Raw genomic sequence first — 23,471 nt, forward strand, 5'->3', positions numbered from 1 at the left:
CATCAGACGGAAGATCTTCCTCTCTGTCTCTCCTCCTCTCTGTATATCTGACTTTGTAATAAAAATAAATAAATCTTAAAAAAAAAAAAAACACCTTTGTCCATACTCTGGAAATCTTGACTTAATCATTTTGGAAAAGTTGCCATAGCAATTTCTGAAGTGTAACATGTCTATGTGTGTGCGTCTGTGTGCTTTGCATGGGAGATAATTAATGCCTAGGTGGCATTGTCTGTTCATCTCGAGAGAAACTACAGTGTTCATTCATGCCATTGGGTAATTGTAGTGAAGCAATTATGTATCATATTTTGAAACCGGTGTTTAAAAAAAAAATCAGCCACTGAGGTGATTCAGACTTAATTATCTGGCCGGTGTTTAAGCAGCTGACTGAAGGCTCAAGGTAGAGAACACATCAGCTTGGAGCACAGAAGGATCCCAAGAGCTCCCCAGCTTGGACGCATCCTCCACTTGAGGTAAGAATCATGAACAGCACACCATCTCACACCCCTGAGCTATCAGCTGTTATGGATCCTGAGTTGTTACTGTGATCTGCCTAGGGTTTCTTGTGCTCTTTCTGTTTGCTCTATGTCACTCTTGCCAGCCTAGAAACTTCTCAGACAAGCTGCTTAGTGAGGAAAGATCAGACAAAAGTCCATGTGGCCCATCTGTGGAATGTTAGGTCATGGAACACCATGAGGAAGTTGCTCAGTGCTCCAGACTTGTGTTTCCGTCTCTGGCAGATCCCAGCACAGTGACAGGAAGTTCTGTCTTGTTTCCCGATGATTGTAGTCATTAGGATTTAGGAGCTAATGTGAACTCTGTGGTTTGGAAAATGGCCTTAAGCTGTATCAGTGACCTAGATCCTGCCAGAGCAAAACTGCCAACCCTCTTCCCTCAACTGTGCTAGAATTAAGCATGAAGTTTTGGAAGGAATGACTGGAAAGGACTTTAAGGATCATTGGCCAGTGTTGACCTTACTATAAAATCAGATGCGAGGGCTGACAGTTCCTGGAAAGATTCTCCAGTTCTGCCCATAATCCATACCTGTTGGTATAGGCTTCTTATGGAAAGTAGTTTGTTCCTCACCAGCAGCATATTGAAGTCTCTTTATAGTCTAGACTTTTAAAAAATCTGTTTAAATGTACTTTTCAATCCACATCTCTGCATTGAAGGCTACATTTCACTCATCTCTCTCTGAATCAGCTTTTTCAGTCCATCCAAGCAACAGGGATGAAGTCCATCTGTGAGTCTCACAACTTTGCTAAATTGTACTAAGGTTTTCTCACTCCTGGTCATCAAGATGGCTTAGGCAAGGAGCACTTAATGGAAGAGTGTTCTTCTGCTTGTATGTCAGTAAGAAAACACAATGAGTACCAAGGCTTTAAATCTTGGAAGGAAGCAACTCTGCGGAAGCAACAAAATATGTAACTAGCTAGTAGGGTTTTTAAATCATTTGTATCCCTTTCATTTAACATGCAGCTGGCCCTGTCCTTACTTGTCAGCCAAATTACCTAACCTCTTAGGAGTCAGCGGCTTGCTTGACAAGGTTCCTTTCCTCTCTGCCCATAAATTATCATCCTAACCAAACAATCCAACCGAAAGTCAAGTACAGTACATCCCTTGGTACCCAAGTAATTTCGTTTACTCATTAAATTTCTAGAGGAAAATTATGTTTTTCCATCTGAAATTTTGGGTGCTTGGATCTTCGTGAACGCATATCACTCTGGGAACATCCTTTAACCATACAGGGAAAATATGTTTGACTGCTAGAATACCCAAGAAGCACCATTATGTTTGAATTTTCTAGATGCCTTTTGAACTTGCCCACACTGAAGATGGCATCAAGCAACTCCCATTTAAAATCCCCAGAATAAATAAGTCATTCAATGAAAAGAGATTTACTAGCACTAGAATTTGGATCCAGAGAAGGGGGGCGGGAGGTTTGAGCCCTGGATGTCTGACTTATTGTAAAATATTAGACAAGTCACTCCATGTCCATGTGCCTAAAAGGAGCAAGATAATAATGTTCACTTCAAAGAGTCATCAGCATTTTATGTGGCAAAAAGAATACAAGTTTACTATTTTCATTGTTATTCTATTAATGAGTCCTTTTACTGGTTTGGTTTACTGTGCTATTTCATTGTAGAAGTGGATACACAGAGAATTCGATGGTTAATTAGCAGGTATTTTGGCCCTAATACATGCTGCACAGAAAGATAATTTCTACCTTAATTTGCATACAATTTAATGAGTGCAGATTTTGGGAGCTAACTTCTTTCCTGCTGTGTTCCACTGTGATGAAAATGCTGTGCTTCAAAAAAAAAAAAAAACACACACCCCGAAGATGCCAACCTCCTCAGCACCTGCCCTCCTACAGTGCTTCACTTTCAGTGGTGCTAGCAGGACTGCATACCAGCATGGCCTCACCACTTGCCACTTGCTAAAATGTGGAACTAGTTCTATTCTAGCTATAACTACTCATGACGCTGTCCCCCAGCAGTGGTCCCCTGACTCCCTTAGTCCCATCCACTTCTGGACGCCTTGACCACCCTCCAGGACAGCAAAAGGATCAGAAAGAGTCTTGTATAGCAGGAGCCACTGGACTCAACTCCTGCAGGAAGGACCTACCTCCCCTCTCTCAGAGTGTAATGTGTTGATAGCACCCTGCTTCCCAGGACGTGAGGACTTCGTGCCACCTTAATCTCACTCCTCATGTTTCCTAGAAGCCTGATAACTTACTCTTGGACAGACTCTGATCTCCCACCTTAGTTTAATCCTTTCAACTCTCCTTCCCATTTCTTTTTGCCTTCTTTGGCATTATCTGTGCTCTGATTGTCCGAAGTCCTCCAACTCTGGTCTTTCTGTGGTGTTCTATAGATTTCAAACCAACTCTGCAGGGTTTCAACATCACACTGGATGCATAAGGCCATGCCAGTATTAAAATATTGAAATGCCTCTGTTGGTAAAAAGCCATTACTTTGTGTGTCCTCCCTACTCCCAGAACCCAGATATCCTGTCCACTCCTACAAAGATTGTCCCTAACCGCCCATGATTCAGCCCTCCTACCCACAACTTCCTAGATCCTACTCCAGAATTTCAGCCAGCATCTGTTCAGAAGAGGCAACTATGCTCCACTGGTATATAATGTCTTGTGCTCACCCGGCTACCCATTCCCTTATTAACTCACCCACTATATCCCAGGCACCAATCCAGATCTAGGATTCCAACCAGATCAGGTCTTGTCCTCATGCACATACATTCTGGTAGGCAAGGCACACAATAAGCAAAACAAGGAGCACACACGTGTGAATCAATATGTATTTTGATAACAGGTTCTTGAGGAAATGAGATTAGCTTAGGGAAGTCAGAAGTGGTCTTAGAAGATTGTGTTTTCAAAGAACCCTCAGAGTGAACAGGGTTTCTTCATTCCTAAATAAGAGAACACCATCGGCTATGACATCAGGCTGACCAAGGAAACATTCCCAGGCTTCAGGATGAACTTAGTCACAGAAGCAAGATGTTCATTGAAAACCTCAGAGCCCTGCAGTGTAATCCCCACATGAGCATACATTAATCTGCATGGACCTGCTATGCAAATTGGGCAGTCTGTTCACTAAGGGAAATACCAGCCCCAGTTGCACATACTCGTATACTCAGGTGGGGTTTTTCTTTTTCATTATTTTGCTTATTTAAAGCAGTGGAAAACAATTCCCACCCACTGGCTCATTTGCTCAAATACCTAAAACAGCAAGGGCTGGACCAAGCAAAATCCAGTAGCTGGGAACTCAACTTGAATTGCCCACATGGATGTCAGAAAACACTTTTTATTAAAAGATTTATTTTCATTTGGAAGACAGAGTTACATTGAGGAGAGATAGAGATTAAGATCGTCCATCTGCTAATTTACTCCCCACGTGGCTGCAGTGCCATAACTGAGCCTATTTGAAACCAGGAGCTTTGGTAGGGTCTCCTACATGGAAACAGGAACCCAAGGCTTTGGGCCATCCTCTGCCACCTTCCTAGGCCACAAGCAGGGAGCTGAATAAGAAGTAGAGCAACTGAGACATTTACCCGTTTCCATATGGGATGCTGGTATTACAGCCAAAGAATTAACCTGTACACTGCCACACCAGCTCCAAGGTACCACAGTACATCACTGACTCTTGAGGTGTGCGTTAGCAAGAAGCTGGAGTCAAGAGTGGAACCAAGACTTGAACTCAAGCCCTGTGATGTGGGGTGCTGCTATCTCACGCAGTGTCCTAAGGTTCCCACTCCTGGAGTTTTCTCAACATATTTTCCCCCAGACCCGCTCTACCAACAGGATGGCATCTCTCCAAAGGATCGCCTTTTCCCATCCTGCGCAAAAGCCAAAAACAGGCTGGACTCTCCCTTCCCTGATGAGACTGCTCATCTCATTGTCTAAATGACCCCGTTGTCTGCAGCATCCCATTCCTGCCTCCGTGGTCTCACATTTAACCCCTCTTAATTAGACCTCTCCTCTGCCTTAGTCACATGTTCACCCCAACCACGCCACTTCTTACCATGACTTTTTTTTTCCTACCCAGGCTGCTCATGAATCCTTTTCTTACTTCAAATCCTTGCCTGACCACCTGGTCTGACCTCCCTCTTTCTATCCAAATCTGGGTTATCACAACCTACTCTTCCTTAACCACCTTCACAAGGCCCCCTTCCTTGATGGGCTACATGTTTGTGTGTTCATCCAATGGCAGTCCTGTCACCTGTAGATCTTTGTCCAGCATGAATGCAACATTGACAGATTGTCCAGATTATAAACTCCCACGACTAAAAACAAGGCATGTTAATATATTACTCACTTGGCTATCATTCTAAAAAATCCCTACCAGCATTGCTGTCGGTCCTTATGCTTCATCCAATTTTCCTAACAAGAAAATGGAGTGATAGTGATTCATGAAGTGGCATGCGTGTAATAAGCATGCATTAATCACTTACATATGCCAAGCTCAGGAGATACAACACTGAATATGACATGGTTTCTCAAGTGAGAGAATGTGTGCACTTACATTTCTGTGTCTGCTTATGAGCCAGGCCTTGTCCTAGACTCGGGAGTCATAGAAGTCATAGAAGAAAGACACAATCCCTGTGGTGAAGAAACAGGCAATTAAAATGAAAATTACAATGCAAATTCCATGTAAAGTGCCACATACTAAGGTCAAGGACTGCTCCAAGGACAAGCAAACCTGTTAGGCACGTGTAACCCAGTTCACAGCCTTTTGATGAAGACATTCGTTCATTTACTCTTGCCATCAATCACACAGTACTTACACATTGCCTACTATGTGCCAGTTTTTGTTCAAGATTCTGAAGGAATGATTTCCTTCCCCAGGAAACCTGAAAATTCCTACAGAGGAAACAGACAACCAATGCATTAGTAACTGAGTCTACTGTGACGATGATGTGTGCTTGGGTGAAACTAAACCAAGGCAATGGGTATGGGGACAATCCAGATCATAAGGAAAGGATATTTGAGGTTTGTTGTTGCTGCTGTTTTGTTTGTTTTGAAAAATACATGAAGTTTATTTCTATTTTTATTTATATAAGATGAAATTTTACATATTTCACAATACATATATAGAAGCCTAGTGATACTTTCCATCATACCCTCCATCCTGCCTGCATTCCGCACCCACCCACCATCCTCCTTCCTTATTTATTTTTTTTCTTAATTTTTACAATAGCATATTTCCACTTCACTAGGCAGTCACAGACTTAACACTCCATTAGGTGAATATACCAACATATAGCAAGTAGGAAAAAAAACTTAATATTCCTCAGAAGCATAGAGACAGGCTGTAAAAAATAATTAAGTCATAGGATATCAGGCTCGGGCCCGGCGGCGTGGCCTAGCGGCTAAAGTCCTCGCCTTGAAAGCCCCGGGATCCCATATGGGCGCCGGTTCTAATCCCGGCAGCTCCACTTCCCATCCAGCTCCCTGCTTGTGCCCTGGGAAAGCAGTCGAGGACGGCCCAAAGCTTTGGGACCCTGCACCCGCATGGGAGACCCGGAAGAGGTTCCAGGTTCCCAGCATCGGATCGGCGCGGATCGGCGCGCACCGGCCCGTTGCGGTTCACTTGGGGAGTGAAACAACGGAAGATCTTCCTCTCTGTCTCTCCTCCTCTCTGTATATCTGGCTTTCCAATAATAATAAAATCTTTAAAAAAAAAAAAAAGGATATCAGGCTCACTCATACATAGTTTTTTGTATTCTGTGGTTAGCTATTAAAAATCATGGAAAACATAGTATTTGTCTTTTTTTGGACTGACTTAATCCAAGCATAATAGTTTCCCATTGGATCCATTTACTCAGCCATTAAAAGGAGTGAAATCTTGTCTTTTGCAGCTAAATGAGGCTTTTGTTTGGCATAGGGTAGTTAAGAAAGGCTACACTAAAGGGACGTTTGAGGATTATTAAGGAAGTACCAGAAAAAATAGAAAGTCCTAGACATATGGCTGAAGAACACTGTTCCTGGCCAATGAACAAATAGAAAGGCACCAGGAGACAGGCTGCCTGGAATAATAAAGATCAAGTCAGCTGGTGAGGCTGCAGCCGTGTGAAATAAGGAAGGAGTTCAGTGATGGGCACAGAAGTATGAGGGCCAGATGGAAGGGCTTTGGCTCTTACGTGGAGTGAGATGGAGAACCCTTGGAGGGTTCTAACATAGATGAAATATCATCTCCATTATTTCAAAAGTCCCCCTCTTACTGTGGTGTGGAGAATAACCAAAAGTCCCCCTCTTACTGTGGTGTGGAGAATAACCTAAAGCAGGAAGACCAGTAAGGAAGTTATTGTACCCATCCATGTGGGCTTGAACGGAGGTTAGCAGCAGAAGTGAGGAGACCTGCCTACAGACTGACAACACAGTGTATCAAATGCTCAGTGAACACATGCACCTTGCACAAAATGTGATGAGCCCAATGTGGGATGACATGATGAGGCAACTTATTCATTGATAGGATGTGAGTGAAGCAGATGTGATAGGCAGACATCAAAGAAGAGAGATAGAGAATGTGCACCTGCATGTGTGTTTACAATGGGAGATTGCAACTAAAAATGCCCAAACTGGGGAGTGTGTGCTTGACCTAGCAGTAAGAACACCAACTGGGACACCTGCATCCATGCCAGGCTGCCTGGGTTCCCATTCTAGCTTCACTCCTGATGTCAGCCTCTCAGAGGCAGCAGGTGATGGCTTAAGTAGTTAGGTTGCCGCCACCTATGTGGAAGACCTGGACTGAGTTCCTAGCTCCCAGCTTCAGCTCCCAGCAGCATCTGAGAACTGAGCTGGCAGATGGGAACATACAATCAATCAATCTCTCTCTCTCTCTCTCTCTCTCTCTCTCTCTCTCTCTCTTTCTCTTTCTTTCTCTTTCTTTCTCTTTCTCTCTCTTTTCCCATACCCCCATATTTGAGAATACTGGAAAATTGAGAAATAACAAATATCTCAGGATGGTCAGCTTAGATGACTACTATTGCATGGACAGGAGAGGAGCCACAGCATTAGTAAAGTTCAGAGCTGGTTGTAAAGGACATTACCCCCATGAGCAGACCTGCCATGCAAATGGGTGGATTGCCCAGCACCATTCAGGCCACCTTCCTAAGCTATAGAATCATTTATTGTAAAACTGTCAAGAATTCTCCCACCCCCACATTACCCAGTATTCTTCACAGGGTACATCTCAGTCATTCTGTTTACCAGTAGGTTTTCGTATTATAACATACGGTGTTACAACTGTACAAGTATGCACATGCGTGCACATACTGACTCACTCCCCAGACTGTCAGAAACAGAGGTCAGGGACCAGGTGTCAGTCACCTCTCTGTCCTCAGCACCTAGAACACATTCTGATGTGTTCAATAAGGGATTAGTGAGAGAGTGGGCAGATGGGTAGGTGAGTAGGTGAGGGGATGGGTAGATGATGGGTGAATGGATAAAGTTCCGGAAGTAAGCAATAAAAATGAGCCTGTCTAGAAAACTGGATGGGCCTAATCAATGAGATAGTCAAGAATACTTGTTTTAAAGCTATAAATGTTGATTAATTGCAGATGCATGCAAAAGCAGCTCCTGTCATCTGGGGCTGTTTCCTCCTGTGGAATTTCTGCAGCTCATCCTCTCAGGCCATTTACCCTGGCATCAAGGCAAGGGTTACTCAGCGGGCCCTGGACTATGGTGAGTTGAATGCATTCCAAAACAAGGCTGTAGCCAACTCAGATGGGTCAGTGTCCAAATCCCACAGCTCATGCTGTCTCCTGTTGCTGATCTCTTATACAGAAATTACTAAAATGGCTGAAAAAAGAACTGTCGCCTTAAAAAGCTGTCACCTTGATGAGAAGACATCACCAAACCATAACCTTGAGGTGTCGCTCCCTTTTCCACATACATATAGGATGAACATCTCAGAGCTCTAAATAACAATGCATGATAGGTTAGAAGAAAGGGGTTTTTTAATGACTTATTTCTTTTACTTGAAAGTCAGAGAGAGAGAGAGAGAGAGAGAGAGAGAAAGATCTTCCATCTACTGGTCATTCTCCAAATAGTCACAACAGCCAGAGCTGAGCTGGTCCCAACCAGCTCAGGTTCTTCCAGGTCTCCTATAGGGATACAGGTGCGCAAGGTCTTGGACCATACTCTATTGCTTTCCCAGGCCATTCACAGGGAGCCAGAACACGAATTAGTGCCCAGGTGGGATGCCTGTGGCATATGCCACCATGCCAGCCCCAGGTAGATATTAAGGCCAGATCAACTATAACTATTGTTAACTTTGGATAACAAGTCTCACAGCATGGCTGGATGGACGTGATAGGTTCTGGTGGTCTGTGGCACAATGCAGGTGATACAGGCACACAATAATGTGTTAGAGTCTGTAGAAAGAACTGTGGGTGTTTGTGGGTTTCAAATACAAAAGATAACAGAGAAAATGGAAAGGTTTTTTCCTAGTATTATTGATTTATGCTGTGTTTTTGTATTGGAACATTGTTCTGCAACCTATAAAAATATACAAGTATTACATGTTGATGCACTAAAAATTCTTAATTTTTAGAAAAGAGATTCAATGATAAAACTAGCATTTTAGTGATTCAAGAAGGACTTGATTTTGGAAGCGACTTAGAATCCCCTAAAATAGTGTACAGCATATAAAGTAGAAAATGGACATCTTTTTTCCAAAGATTTATTTTTATTTGAAAGGCAGAACTACACAGAGAGAGGAGAGAGAGACAGAGAAAGATTTTCTGGATCACTCCAAAATGGCCCCAAACGACTGAAGCTGAGCTGGTCCAAAGCCTGGAGTCAGGAACTGGAAACTTCTTCCAGGTTTTCAATGTGGCACTTGGGCCCAACTCATCAATAAGGAATTGGATTGAATTTGGATCAGCCAGGACTCAAATCAGCACCATATGGGATGCTGGCACTGCAGGCAGAAGCTTAACTTACTGTGCCTCAGTGCCAACCCCAAGAACGTACATTTTTTGAAAGCAGTGTCACTGTAGTTACGGAAAAGACTAAGATCCATTCCTATAGAGGGTTTTTATAAAGACAAGAGGATGGGGAAACCCTTGATCTGTGTTGCAGGGGGTTAGAGGGAGGAAGAAGTGACCAAAGTCAGGGTGTACAGGTGCATATTGCTCTCGTACATGTTTGCCTATGATTGCCTGAATGGGTGGATCTCTCCCAGTCAGCCTAACTAAAGCAGGCAACCCAGGCAATACTGGTCTGGCTAACAGCTAACTAAATCTAATCCAGACAAGCATCAACTGCTATACCAGACAAGAAATAAGAGGAGGAAGGAATTTCTTTTGTTTGGGCAACTCCTCATCTTCCCCTCAGCACTTTATTGAGCACAAGGAACATGATATTGATGACACTGCACAATTATTAAACTGTGAACATGTGGAAATGAGCACCAGGAATGTAGATTTGAGGTGTCGGTTCCATATTGATGTGCTGACGTGCATAGAAATGATATTAGAAAGAGATACCTTTTTTAATCCAGTCTACTAATCTATGACGTTTGATTGAGCTTAAGCCAATTACTTTCAGGGTTAATATGTATGGGTGGTATTTTGGTCCTGTCATTTTAGGAATGAGCTGTTTGTTGGTTTAGTCTTCTGTTGTCATTTTACTGGTATGTTCTTCACATTTGCCTTTGGTTTTGTTTCATGCCATCGGTCTTCTCTGTGAAGAGAACATCTTGAAGTATCATTTGTAGGGCAGGTTTGGAAGAGGCAAATTCTTCTAACTTTTCTTTACTGAGGAAGAATTTTATTTCATTTTCATAGACAAAAGAAAGCTTTGCTGGATATGTTATCCTTGACTGACAATTTTTTTCTTTTAGAATCTGGAATATGTCACTCCATTCCCTTCTTGCCTGTAGAGTTTCCTGTGAGAGATCTCCTGTGAATTTAATTGGCATTCCTTTATTTGTCAGTTGATTTTTTTTCACGTGCACATTTAAGGATCTTTCCTTATGTTCAATTGAAGAGAGCTTGATGATCATGTGTCTTGGTGAAGATCACTTTTGATCAGGCCTGTTGGGAGTTTTGTGCCCCTCCTGGATCTTGTTTCCCAATTCTTTCTCTAGACTGGGAAATTTTCCTTTATTATTTCATTAAATATATTTGTAAAACAAAGCCCATCTATTTGTTGTCTAGAAGAGACACATTTCACCAACAAAAATCGGTGGAACTCTATCGCATGGGTTTTGATGTTTTCTGCTAGTTTTATCTCTTCAAAACACTTTTTTTCTGATTAAATTCTTCAGTGACTCATAGATCATACAGTAGCATCATTTTCTGCAAGAAGGTTCTTGATTTTCATTTCTTCAGCTACACGTTAGTCATTTAGTAGCATGTTATTTAACTTCATGGTGTTGTTAATTTCTTTTTTCTCCTTGATGTTGATTTTGTTTTGTGGCTTTTCATTTAAGGGGATGTATATAGGTGTGTAATGGAGACTGTCATATCTAGTAACATGTTATTTAACTTCATGGCATTGTAAATTTCGATATTTCTTTCTATTGTTGATTTTGTATTATGACTTTTCGTTTGAGGGGATGTACAGTAGCTGTGAAATGGAGACTAACATATCCAGATGTGAGGATACAATGTAGTATGCATCTCTACTTCCAGACAAAGATGGACTTCCAATGAAACTGTTTACTATATCTTGACAATAGGATGTTGGACTTCTGCCATTGTCCATGCCTGCAATTATAGACATATAACTGTGTATGAAGAACTATAATAATGATATAGAGGAACTAGGAGAGGGGGAGAATTGGGGCTGGGATAAGGGAAATACCAGGAGCCTATGGAACTGTATCGTAAAATAATAATAATAAAAAATAAATAAAATTTTTTTAAAAATAAAGGGATACCTTGTACAGAATTAAAGCCATGCAAGAGATTTTTTTTTCTGCTCAGCAGAACAGAGCTCTCAGCAGAATACATCTGAAGTCCATCCACTTGGGTGTGAATGCCAGTTCCATCCCTTTCCTCAGCATGTGATTTTGGGCAAGTGGGTGTTCTCATCTGGAAAATGGGGGGATAATGATGGTACTTGCTTACCCCCTCATTAGTGTGACTTGAGGATCAAATGAGCTCATTGGTGGAAATACATCCCAGGTTAGTGGAGGACAGGCCTTCGAAGTCAGGGTCATTTCTTGAAGCAGTTCCCACGGCCCTGCTTGTTGACTGTGATGGGTGAGCCATAGGTTCCTCTAATTTGAACACTTCTATGACAAGGCTACTGACCTTTTACAGAGAACTTTCCGTGGCACCTGCCAGTAACGGGCCAATAACGGGCCATGGGAAGACATGAGCTCTTGAGCCCTGGCTCTGTCCTCCAGCCTGGATAACAGCAGTGACTGTGGGCCCCTAGGAAAGTTGCTGAACCTCTTGGACTTTTCACTGGCTGTGCTGTGACACAGGGATCACATTGCTGTGGAATGGGGAAGCATGTGGGCAGTCTTGATGCGCATAGGTACTTACACCAATCGGCTAGGGTTATTATTTCTGTCTCTATGTATGACAGTGAGTGCCCAGCCAACACTGGGGGCTGTGGAGCCCTCCATGGTTACTGTTATGCTCGTGTCACAGATGAGACAAGTAAGGGACAGAGAGGTTGTATGTCTTGCAGAGTCACACAAGTTGGCGAACGACAATATTGGGATCCAACCCTAAGTTTTCTGCTGGTGCTTTTGAGTCTGTCTTTACATCCTTCTTAGCCTCTCCTTTCATTCCCAACCTACATTATTATTGGTGGCATTTGAGAAGATATAAGGTGCTCTTCTTCATTTCCAGTAAGGATAGAATAACTGGCAATGAACTTAAATCACACAGTAAAGAATAAAAGCAAAATTTTCTTCTTGAGAAGGTTGAAGTTATGAGTCTTCACTCACAATGCAAATGATTTTTATTACATTAGTATGCTTCATAAGCAGTTATAATTCCATCATTGAGTCATAGACCATACAGTGCAGCATCCTGGATAAATTTAAGTCTCATAGGGAGTCCATCTTTGATCTGAAAGTAAAAAATGGAAAAATATCATCCCCTCAAATGAAAGGCCACAATACAAAATCAACAACAGGAAGAAAAATGGAAATCTACAGCATCACGAAGCTAACTAACATGCTACAATGACCAATGTATTAGAAAATGCAAGTTGTTGATCAAGTCCTATAACTACTTCATTGACATCTCAATTTTTGTTTATACATAACCAACTGCTGTAAACCTTACAATGGTTGTAGGGTACTAGTCAGCTGTCTCGTGTCTTTTTTTCATATTCATATTTAGCAGTTTATAGTATTCAAGTGAGATTTTACTGAACTTCATGAATTTTAGGATAAGCCAAACAGGCTTATAACTCTAACAAGCCATATGTTAACTGTTGAGGAGTAGAACAGTTTTAGGAGGGGTGGGCAGAGAAATCTTTAATAACTTAGTGAGGAGTAACTGATCTTTGTGTACTACCTAGTGAGGTATATGAGGATCCAAGCTGACTTTTTCTTGTCTGTTCTAAGCTTTCCATATTGGTCTCTCCTTGTCTGATCTAATTTTGGGGACTCCAGAGTGACCCTGATGGTCAGTGCAAGAGAGGATGGGGAGCCAAAGTTGCAAATGATTTTTTCCAAGGTCTACAATGAACTGTGAACCATAAGCCAAAAATTCTTGGGCTTACCGGCTCTGGAGGGAAAGGTAAATGTGGAATAACTCTGTAGAGCTGACCACAGCCCACGGATTCCACACTGTAAAACTGTTCAGACCATGGGCCCGGCGGTGTGGCCTAGCGGCTAAAGTCCTCGCCTTGAAAGCCCCAGGATCCCATATGGGCGCCGGTTCTAATCCCGGCAGCTCCACTTCCCATCCAGCTCCCTGCTTGTGGCCTGGGAAAGCAGTGGAGGATGGCCCAATGCTTTGGGACACTGCACCCGTGTGGGAGACCCGGAAGAGGTTCCTGGTTCCCGGCTTCGGATCGGTGCGCATCGGCCCGTTGCGGCTCACTTGGGGAGTGAATCATCAGACGGAAGATCTTCCTCTCTGTCTCTCCTCTCTGTGTATATCTGGCTGTAATAAAAAATGAATAAATTAAAAAAAAAACACCTTCAGACCTGACTTGCCATCCCCCACTTCTTGACTGTATGATCTGGGCAGAAATTCACCATTCAGAGACAAGGCTTCCTCATCTGTGACATATCCATGATGGTAACAGTGCTATTTATAGTTTGAGGAATATTTTTCACTTTTGCTTTTACACTGTCCTGTGATAATAAAATTTTACAGCCCATGCCATATAATGTTCTTAGTTCTGTGGTTTTGAACAAGCTCTCAGGCCTCTCCGAGTACTAACATTTTCCTCTATGTAGGATTGATAGTAACACCCATGTTATAGGATGGCCATTTTCTAAAAGCATTGAGTAACTCAATGTATAGCTAATAACAAAATGTTGTTATCACTTCTGTTATTGTCAGCAGACTTATTCTTGTTCCCTTCACAGGTGTCCAAACAGGGGTAGAAGTACTCGGGCAAATGTTAATGGAAAGCAATATCCCAGACTTCCATGGTTCTGAGTCTCTTCAATTTCTAAAGGCTGATTATGTGGACTACAATTTTTCAAAGTAAGTAAAAGAGAAAAACATTTATCTTGAGTTTTAAATCAGTGGAAGAAACCCATGACTTCATTAGAACCAAGCCTCCTTGTCTTTTTTTTTTTTTTTTTTTTTTTTTTTTTGTCACATCATTTTCAGTTCTGCCTTCTATTTTCAAGTTTGCCTCATGGCCCAAATGGCCTCTACAGCTACAGCCATCACCTCCATGCTTTAGGCAACTGAAGGAGGAAGAGGGAGTAGTAAAGAGGATCTTACCAGCTGAATCAGTCTACTTTTTTAAAGTTTATTTGTTTATTTGAAATGCAAAATTAAAAAGAGAACAAGAGGGAGAAACAAAGACAGATCTTTCATCCATTGGTTCACTCCCCAAATGGCCACAACATCCAGAGCTGAGCCATATCAAAACCAGGTGCTTTTTACATTCTTACAAGCTTCCCATGTGAGTGCGGGGGTCCAACCACTTAGGCCATCCTCCATTGCTTTCCCAAGCAGAGAGCTGGTTGGGAAGTGGAGCAGCCGGGACTCAAACTGGTATCCAAAATGTATGCTGGCACCAGAAGTGGCAACTTCACTCAATACACCACAGCACCAGCTCCCAGTCTACTTCTTTAAGAATTTTATTTTTCAGAAGCTCTACCTTAATAAGATCCTGCTGAACAATAAAGAACAGAACTTGGTCATATGACACTTATTAACAAAGAAAACTGAGAAATTATTTTCTTATCAAACAACTTTGCTCCAGTAAGTTCAGGGATATTTGAGGAAAAAGAAGAAATGGATGAGGAGATAGCAAGGAAAACCCTCTGCCAGGGTTGCCAGGGAGAGTCCCAAAGGTAGTTAGTGTAGGGAGAACAGGTCTGGTCCATTTCAGACTCAACCTTGGAGGTTAGGGGAGAGCCAAGCTTGAAGAAAGACTTCTTTGTGACTGTGGTTCGTGATTTGTCCCAGTGAGAATTTCAAACTAGTGATAATTCCACCGCTTTGCAATGATTTTTTCTCTGCTATCAGTGGTAGCATTCCACAAAGCCAGGAGGTAATTTGCCTTTTTCACATTTTGTTTGTTTGTTTGCTGGTTGTGGAGAAAGCTCCTGGTGAGTGCCCACGTCTGTCTAAAATCAACTGTCCAACAAGTGTCTGTTGAGCACCTAATACATACCAGGCCTTGTTCTGGGCACTGGGGCTCAAGTAGGGAATGCTTTGTGTCCCCTTAACATCAGTTATAAAACCACTTATTCAATTATAGCAGAAATAAGCAGGGAGACTTGTATAATGTGAACTGCAGGTAAAGATGAGGGGAAACAGATATTCTGAACATTTCTACTTCAATAATTTTAGACCTGTGCTTTCCAAACAGTGGCCACTGGCTACATGTGGTCATTGAGCACTTGAAATATAACTAGGCAACTGAGCAAATTCATGTTTTAATTTATGAAGTTTTCATTTGATACTTGATTCAGTTGTTGAGAAGCTTTTATGGGTGTTTGGAATCCATTAACTCTTATGCACATTAGGGTCAGCACCATGGCTCGATAGGCTGGTCCTGCACCTGCAACACTGGCATCCCATGTGGGTATCCATTCGCGTCCTGGCTGCTCCATTTCTGATCCAGTTCCCTGCTTACGGCCTGGGAAAGCAGCAGAGAATGGTGCAAGGAGGTCTTGGGATTCAGCACCCGCATGGGAGACCTGGGGGAAGTTTCTGTCTCCTGGCTTCAGACTGGCTCAACTCTGGCTGTTACAGCCATTTAGGGAGTGAACCAGTAAATGGAAGATCTTTGTCTCTGCCCCTCTGTAGAGTCTTCCTTTCTAACAAAACTGAATAAATCCTTAGAAAAAAATTATATACATTTACTTTTTCACGTGAAAATGTTATCAAATATAAACACAGTCCAAGTATTTTATATAAGATCTAGTGCCTGAATTGTTTTTTGTTTTTTTTTCTTTTTTTTTTTTTATTCATTGATTACATTGTATTATGTGATACAGTTTCGTTGGAACTGGGAATCACCCTACCCCTCCCTCCGCCCTCCCCCCATGTGGAATGTTCCACCTTGTTGCATATCCACTGATCAAGTACATTTGAGAGTCCCTCTTTGCAAGCATAAACTAAACATAGAGTCCAACATCTTACAGTCCAATCTAGTTCCTCAGCTTGCTGGGGAGACCCTGTCCGGTCTGAGGTGCCTGAATTGTTTTACGAGTACATGATACAGACCAGATGTTGCAGAATTAATTTTTATTTATTTTTTTTTTAGCTAAAAAGAGCTTTTTATTATTCAACAAAATAATGGGAAACCTGGGGGAAGTTTCTGTCTCCTGGCTTCAGACTGGCTCAACTTTTAATTTTTAAAATAAGAAATTAACACATAAAATATTTTATATTGATCATTTAATGCTGTGATGATATTTGAGTTAAATTTGGTTAAGTAAAAATATAAATAAAATTAATTTCAGCAGTTTTTCTTTTTTCAATAGGAAACTAGAAAATTATAAATTACATTATGGTTTGTAGTACTATTTTAGAATGTGCTCTATAAGTTTCTTTAGATAAATAATCAGATACTTCAAAAAAGACTTGGAAGGGCACACATTTGGCATACTGGCTAGGACATCACTGCGGGCAGTGGTAGCCCCTACTGGAGGACCAGGGTTTCAGTCTCCCCATTCCAACTTCCTGCTAACGCACACCCTGGGAGGCAGCAGATGATGACTTGAGTAGTTGAGTCCCTGCTACCCAAGTGAGAAACCTGGGTGGAGTTTCCCATTCCCATGACTTCATCCTAGACCAGCCCTAACTTTTGCAGGCATTTGAGGAATAAACAAGTAAATGAGTCTCTCTCTCTTTCCCTCTCTCTCTTTCCCTCTCTCTCTTTCCCTCTCTCTCTTTCCCTCCCTCAATCCCTCCCTCCCCCTTGTCAAATAAATAAAATGTTTTTCAAATTATAGTAAGTACATATTATGTAAAACCTATACATGAATTTCAAAACTGGATTGCACTGAAGTTTTTTGTACATTTTTAAAGTTTTTAATAATATAAAAAGAACAGATGTTAAGCATTCCATATGTATAGTTCAAGAAGATAGTCACTCTTCCCTTGTTCTCCTGTACCCCACCACCAGTACTAGTACCAGTACCTGTCTTCCAGCCCTTCAATCATAATTTTAATCCTGTCTAGGTAAAGGTAAATTTTGAGTGCATTTTCAAAAGCCTTTGCAGCACCTGTTTATATCTTTAATCAACAGTTCCCCTTCTCAGTGTCCTCCCTGGAGGAGTAGCTGTCACCCAACACTTCTATAAGGATGCACATGGTGACACTGTTTATAATACAGAAGTGCCAAAGCAGTTGAAATGTCCATCAACAAAGGAATGGATATTTTTTACCTGACAGAGTTTGGAACACTCTGCAATTGTTATAAAGAATGGTTTGGAATCATGTGTGTCCAAGAAGAAATATTTCCAAGATAGAGTAAAGAATTTCTGCCATCCTCCATGCATAGAGGGACTTGGGCTGTGGAGTAGCAAAGAAGGTAGAAAAGCAGGCATGGAGCAGGAGGTTACGAAGGGTTTTCCTATCAGCTGTTCCACTTACATTTTAACAACTACCTAGTCTTAGTTCACAACACCTTTCTTCTGTGCATCAGTTATACACAGATGAACTCATTCTGCCTTCTCAACCTACCTATGAGCAACATTTGATGGAAAGAGATTACATGCCTCATAGAGCACTTAGGTGCTCTTTGCACAGTACAAGAAGGGGTAGAACCTTGTGGTTAACAGCCGTACCCAGGAAGCCAGTATTGTGTAGCAGATGAAGCTGTTTCCTACAATGCCAGCATCTCTGATGGACTCTGGTTCGTGCCCCAGCTGCTCTGCTTCCAAAATTATTCCCTGCTACTATGCCTGGAAAAGCAGCAGAAGATGGGTGCTTAAGCCCTGCACCCATGTGCAAGACCAAAGAAATTCCTGGCTGCTGATTGTTGGGGCCATTTGAGGAATGAACCAACAGATGAAAGATGCTTCCCTTTCTCTCTCTCTCTCTCTCACTCTGCCTCTCAAATAAACAAATAAGATTAAAAAACGAAAAAAGAGCATAGTCTAAAATCAGAATAAGGAGAACTCCAGGTCTAATTCCATACTCACATAGATGACTCCAGCCACGTTTCTTATCTTCTCACATCTTGGTTGGAAATTATGAAAGCAAAAACTCTCTTTTAGGCTTATTTTGAGGTCAAAATGAGCTAATTCATGAAAAGTGCTTACTACAATACCTAGCCGGTAGTAGTTGCTCAATATATGTTAATGCTAATTTATTACTATGTACTCATAATAATTGATCATAGCACACATAGCTATATAATGATGTAGATCACATGCAACCTTCTGCCTCACATGTGCCTCATGTGACCTGTTTAACAGTCTAGAGAATCCTAGGAAAAGCCAAATCTTGACAATAAATTTCTCAGCTAGAAAGATACTGTCCATGTAGAAGATGTTTGGAAGCAAGAGGAAGGTGGGAAAGAACACTACTCATGTAGTGTCCAACATTGCAATGTGTATGACAATCCCATACAAAGATAGATACCTCTTCCAAAATTCTAAAATCACTTCTCATGAGACCAAAAAAAAAAAAAAAAAAAAACTGGAACCACTAAAGGAAAGGCTAATGATGCCAGCATAGTTTCTGTTTTTGTCTTTCCAAAACCAAAGAAATAAATTATTTCATTATTTACAAAATTGTTTGTAAAACTTGCTGGTCTCTCCCCATCAAAGAAGTGCAAGAAGCTATTTCCTGGTAAGAGTTTCAAGGGGGCTTAGGAGACAGTGCCTACAGAACATGTTGAAGTTAAAAGGTACTTTCTGTTGAATGGTTCACAGGTTCACAACTTCTGGCAGGAGTTCTACACCTGTGTTTTCTGTTTTTGCTTGACTTAGAGATGTTCCAGAAGAGTTGTTCTAACCATTTTGGGTTTTGTTTGTTTGTTTTACAGCATAAAAATCAATGCCTTTTCCTTCCCGAATACTTCCTTAGCCTTTGTACCTGGTGTGGGAATCAAAGCACTGACCAACCATGGCACGGCCAACGTCAGCACCAACTGGGCAGTCAAGTCGCCACTCTTGTGAGTATTCCTCTGAAATGCCTGCTGCTGTTCTGGGGAGGAGCAGAGCAAGAATACAGAATGTATCGATGCTCCACTACTCTCAACGCTAGAGTTCTCTCAATTCTCAAGAGTATTTTTCCCCTGTGAGATTTGATCAGGAAATCCCTACTTGGATGGGGATAGGGTGAAAGCACTCTTTCCTTAAAGGCACAACAATTGATCAACTGCCATTTAAGATGTAAAGACCACACGTGTCAGGCTGCTGGAGGGGTAGAGATCTTAGATGCACCAGCAAATCGCTGCATCATTCTGAGCCAGTCGCTCAATACACTTGCCTATCAATCAAAGCAACTGATGGGAAATGGAGCCCTCTGACCTCCCACAGGGATTGGATGGTGGTGGTCAGCTTGAACCCGTCTCTTCACCAGCCACAAGACCTCTGCACTTTGGTGTAGAAGAAAGGGGAAAAATTGGAGGTAGATTGATAGAAGACCTACTATGTGCAAGTCTCTGTCCTGCATGAAATATTGAGGTCTGTCTTGATTGGTGCACCAGAGTAACACACTCATTCATCCACTAAGTCACCCAGCTACCATTTACTGGGTACCTACCTATGTGTGGACCACTCCTCAAGCATTGCAGTCTTAATACTTGCACAGAAAAGACATGTCCCCCCCCACATACACAATACATATGCATGTGTTCATCCATTTCTGCCATAATTAGTCAAAAAGTAAATGCTTCTTCTATATTGGGTGGCAATCTAACTTCTTGGACATGATAAATAACTCACAATCCACCTGCTTAAAGGGTTCACAGACCATAACTAAGTGTCACTTTCCCATCTGTGCCCTTCCTGCACATGCTGATGCCAGCTTTACCCCTGTTTTTCTCACTAAAAACGTCATATATACATGATGCCCAACCACTACCACAACCAGAACATTCAAGTGGAAATACCTATAAATCCCCAAAAGCTGGACATGGTGCAATGATTCAATTGGCCTATCCTGTCTTTGCAAAGTGCTATATTGCATAAGAACTCCAGTTCATGTACTGACTAATCTACTTCTGATCCAGTGTCCTGCTTATGGCCTGGAAAAGCAATATAGGATGGCCCAAAGATTGGATCTCTGCACCTCATGGGAGACCCAGAATAACCTCCTGGCTCCTGGCTCCTGGTTCCTGGCTCCTGGCTCCTGGCTTTGGATTGACTTAGCTCCATGATGACCATTTGGGGAGTGAACCAGCAGATGGAAGATCTTCTTCTGTCTCCCCTTCTCTCTGTAACTCTGTGTTTCCAATAAAAATATTAAATAAATAAATCTTATTTAAGAGAAAAAGCTTCCACCATTCATATATTCATTATTTTTTTTACTACATATCCATTCTGCACCTACTCTGCCCCTACCTGTTGTAGGCACCAGGAATCCAGAAGTGAACATGACAGGGTCTTTGCCCTCAAGGAAGTTGGAGTCGGGATAGTCGAAAAGTCAGAATTGATGTCCATGCCTGACCCAGACTTGGGTAACCTTGCACTTTGTCTCTGAACAGCAAAGATACAGGAGGAGCTGATCTGTTCCTCTCCGGGGTCTACTTCACTGGCATCATCATCCTAACACAAAATGACTCGGGTCACCCAATCCTGCAGCTCGAAGACTGCTATGCCCAAGTGAGCCATGCCCATGTCTCATTTTCTGGACAATTAAGGTGAGTGAGCTCCATGGTAAAAAAAAAAATGGCTAGTCAGAGGTTGGATGCTCAGAAGGGTTATAGCTATCAGATGATGGTCCTTGAGTAAGCTCTGTCTGTCTTGTTTCCCTAGTGTCCTATATAACTCCTTTGCTGAGCCCATGGAGAAACCCATTTTGAAAAACTTAAATGATATGGTAAGTCTTTTCAGGTAAGACACCCACTATAAAATAATATCAGCACCAGTTTTACCATGCTTTTATTCATTCTTAATCAATAAGCTTTATTGAACACCTACTATGTGTTAGGGGCCTTTTAAGGCACTTTGATGCACATTGTCCTCTCCAATGTAGTTTCTCAAAACCCTGCTATCTGCCAAACATTATGGTAAGGACAAGGGATTTAGCATTAAGCGAAACAGCATGCCCTCCTTCAGGATTTTGAACAGTGGGCAAACTGTCAGTACGAATTTATCTATTATGTACCTATTGGTGCTCACTGAAGTTCAGTGCTTAGCAGACCTTAGGTGCTTTTGAAAATTGGTGAGGGAATCAACAATCAAAAACATCAAGTTGCTTGTGCAAAGAGGTGGCAGAGCTGGTGAGGGGACCTTGGAGCTTACCTGACAGGGACTGAGTACCGGTGAGTGTGCTCCTTATTCTGTCATCTTGAAGGACCCTGCACCTGATTGTTTCCCCTTGGGAAATGAAGTACGATCCTTTGGCCTCTGGCAGGATGTCACTGAGAATGAGTTATGTCATGAGGAGAACTAGTTAAGCATGCCTGTGGTTTATGCACAGCTTGACAATAATGCATGCTGTTTCTGATTCTCTCTGTGCCACTGTAAAACAGCCAAGAAGGCTCAGACCACAGCTGTGTGTAACTCATACAAATCGCCATCTCTCAGCTTTGATTTTCCCATTTGTAAATATGGGATAGTAGTGCCTATCCTTTAATGCTGAGTTAAAGGACCAATAGCTAACACTTCCTGGTCACTCCTTATGATCTGGCAATTTTACTTGGATTACCTTCATGTCTCCTTACAACAACTTGATATGTTCTCCACATTGCAGGTGAGGAAACTGAGGACTGAGTGTCCAAGTAACTTACTGAGGTGCCCAGACTCCCTAGTTTCTGCCACTGGGCCAAGTACATCAGTAAGCAAATGGCAGGCACAGCCACAGGAGCACTTGTTCTCATGTATGCAGAAGATGACTAAATAAATCTCTCATTTGAGGGGCTCTTAAACTAGTTCAGGGGTTCAGTAAAGACTCAGAATGAAAGCACTCCCAACTACTTAGAGGTGGGAGGTGGGTGGCACCTCAGCCACTGGGAAAGGCACAATTTTTCCAGCAACAGGTTCTTCAGGTGTGACAGCAGGTGCGTGGTCTGTGGTACGTGCCTCATCATGCCACAGAGAGAAAGGCCAAGGGCTCAACCTTTTTATGAGTCTAACTAGGTGTGGTTCCCGTTTGAGGAAGCTGGGCCAGTATTCAATGACATGCTGTCCACACTGTCAGAACTTGAGGCCCATGGGCATCCACTGATTTAAGGGAAAGTATGGTGGTACTCCATCAGAGGGTTTCATTTCACTAAATAATCTGTCCCTTTTTATTCTTTTTTGGTGGCCAGCTCTGTCCCATTATCACAGATGAAGTGGAAGCACTGAACGCCAATCTCAGCATGCTGGAGTGTGAGTCCCAGAACTGTCTCTTCTGTCTTGTTCTCTTTCCACCTACAGATTCAGCTGCCCTCCAGGTTAGCTCTTCTAGGTAGCTCAGCTCCAGCTGTTCCCCTCTGCTTTCCGCTCTGCACAATGTTGCCCCCCCAAAAAATATATGTGGATAACATACCCCGATGTGCTGAACATGTGCACTCGACTGCCAATGAACTACACCACTGCAGGCAGAGGTGGCTCCAGAGATGTGGGTCAGAGTTCAGCCCTCGTGAGATCTAACCCTAGATTCAACATTAAATTCAGATGATTAATACCAATCATGACCAGATCATCCTTCATTCTAATCCCTTCAGTGGCTGCCTTGGGCACCTTGGGCATCAAGTCCAGATACCTGCTAGACTGGTTTCCACCCACCTCTCCCCACTTTCTCTTGTACTTTCTCTGTTCCAACAGCCACGCTACTTCTGCCCCTTCACTCCCTGCCTTTGTTCGTACTGCCCTCCCTGCCCAGAAGAGCTTCCTCTGCCCTCCATCCATCTGTCCCTTTAGTAGACACTTAATGAGCACCTATCTCTCTGCTTCTCCATTCCAACCCTCAGCCTTCTGTCCTGTTCACTCCTGTTTGTCTTCAGGGGTCTGCTCCAGCAGTCTCCTCCAGAATCTTAGCTGACAGCCCACACCTTGCAAAATCATATCTTCTCTGTGCTCACGTGATCCCCACACATGTCTTGGCACTCCATTCTCCATTTGCCTGAAATGGGCTGAGCACTGTTAGTGTTCAGGGTGCAACGAAAAGTCCAAGAGACCAAAACCCCTATCCTCTTTGGAACGGTTGAGAAAGGCAACAGAAAGCAAAAGAAA

General features: G+C 42.4%; 1 protein-coding gene across 7 annotated transcripts in view; it reads left to right on the forward strand.

Annotated features, from left to right (window-relative positions):
- Nucleotides 1–23,471, forward strand: part of BPIFC (BPI fold containing family C) — a 55,219-nt gene that overhangs the window by 12,045 nt on the left and 19,703 nt on the right. For 4 of the 7 annotated variants that reach the window (XM_058673863.1, XM_058673868.1, XM_058673866.1 and 1 more), the window contains 7 exons: nt 381–470; nt 8,077–8,200; nt 14,031–14,151; nt 19,130–19,258; nt 20,795–20,950; nt 21,066–21,129; nt 22,565–22,625. In XM_058673863.1, the coding sequence (XP_058529846.1) occupies nt 8,077–8,200; nt 14,031–14,151; nt 19,130–19,258; nt 20,795–20,950; nt 21,066–21,129; nt 22,565–22,625 (655 nt within the window). In that variant the 5' untranslated portion in view covers nt 381–470. Of the gene's footprint in view, nt 1–377; nt 471–8,076; nt 8,201–14,030; nt 14,152–19,129; nt 19,259–20,794; nt 20,951–21,065; nt 21,130–22,564; nt 22,626–23,471 lie in introns of all 7 variants that reach the window. The other 3 variants (XM_058673865.1, XM_058673864.1, XM_058673867.1) reach the window with 1 other exon arrangement.

This window comes from Ochotona princeps, chromosome 15 (genome assembly GCF_030435755.1).
Source record: "Ochotona princeps isolate mOchPri1 chromosome 15, mOchPri1.hap1, whole genome shotgun sequence".
NCBI classification, from domain to species: domain Eukaryota; kingdom Metazoa; phylum Chordata; class Mammalia; order Lagomorpha; family Ochotonidae; genus Ochotona; species Ochotona princeps.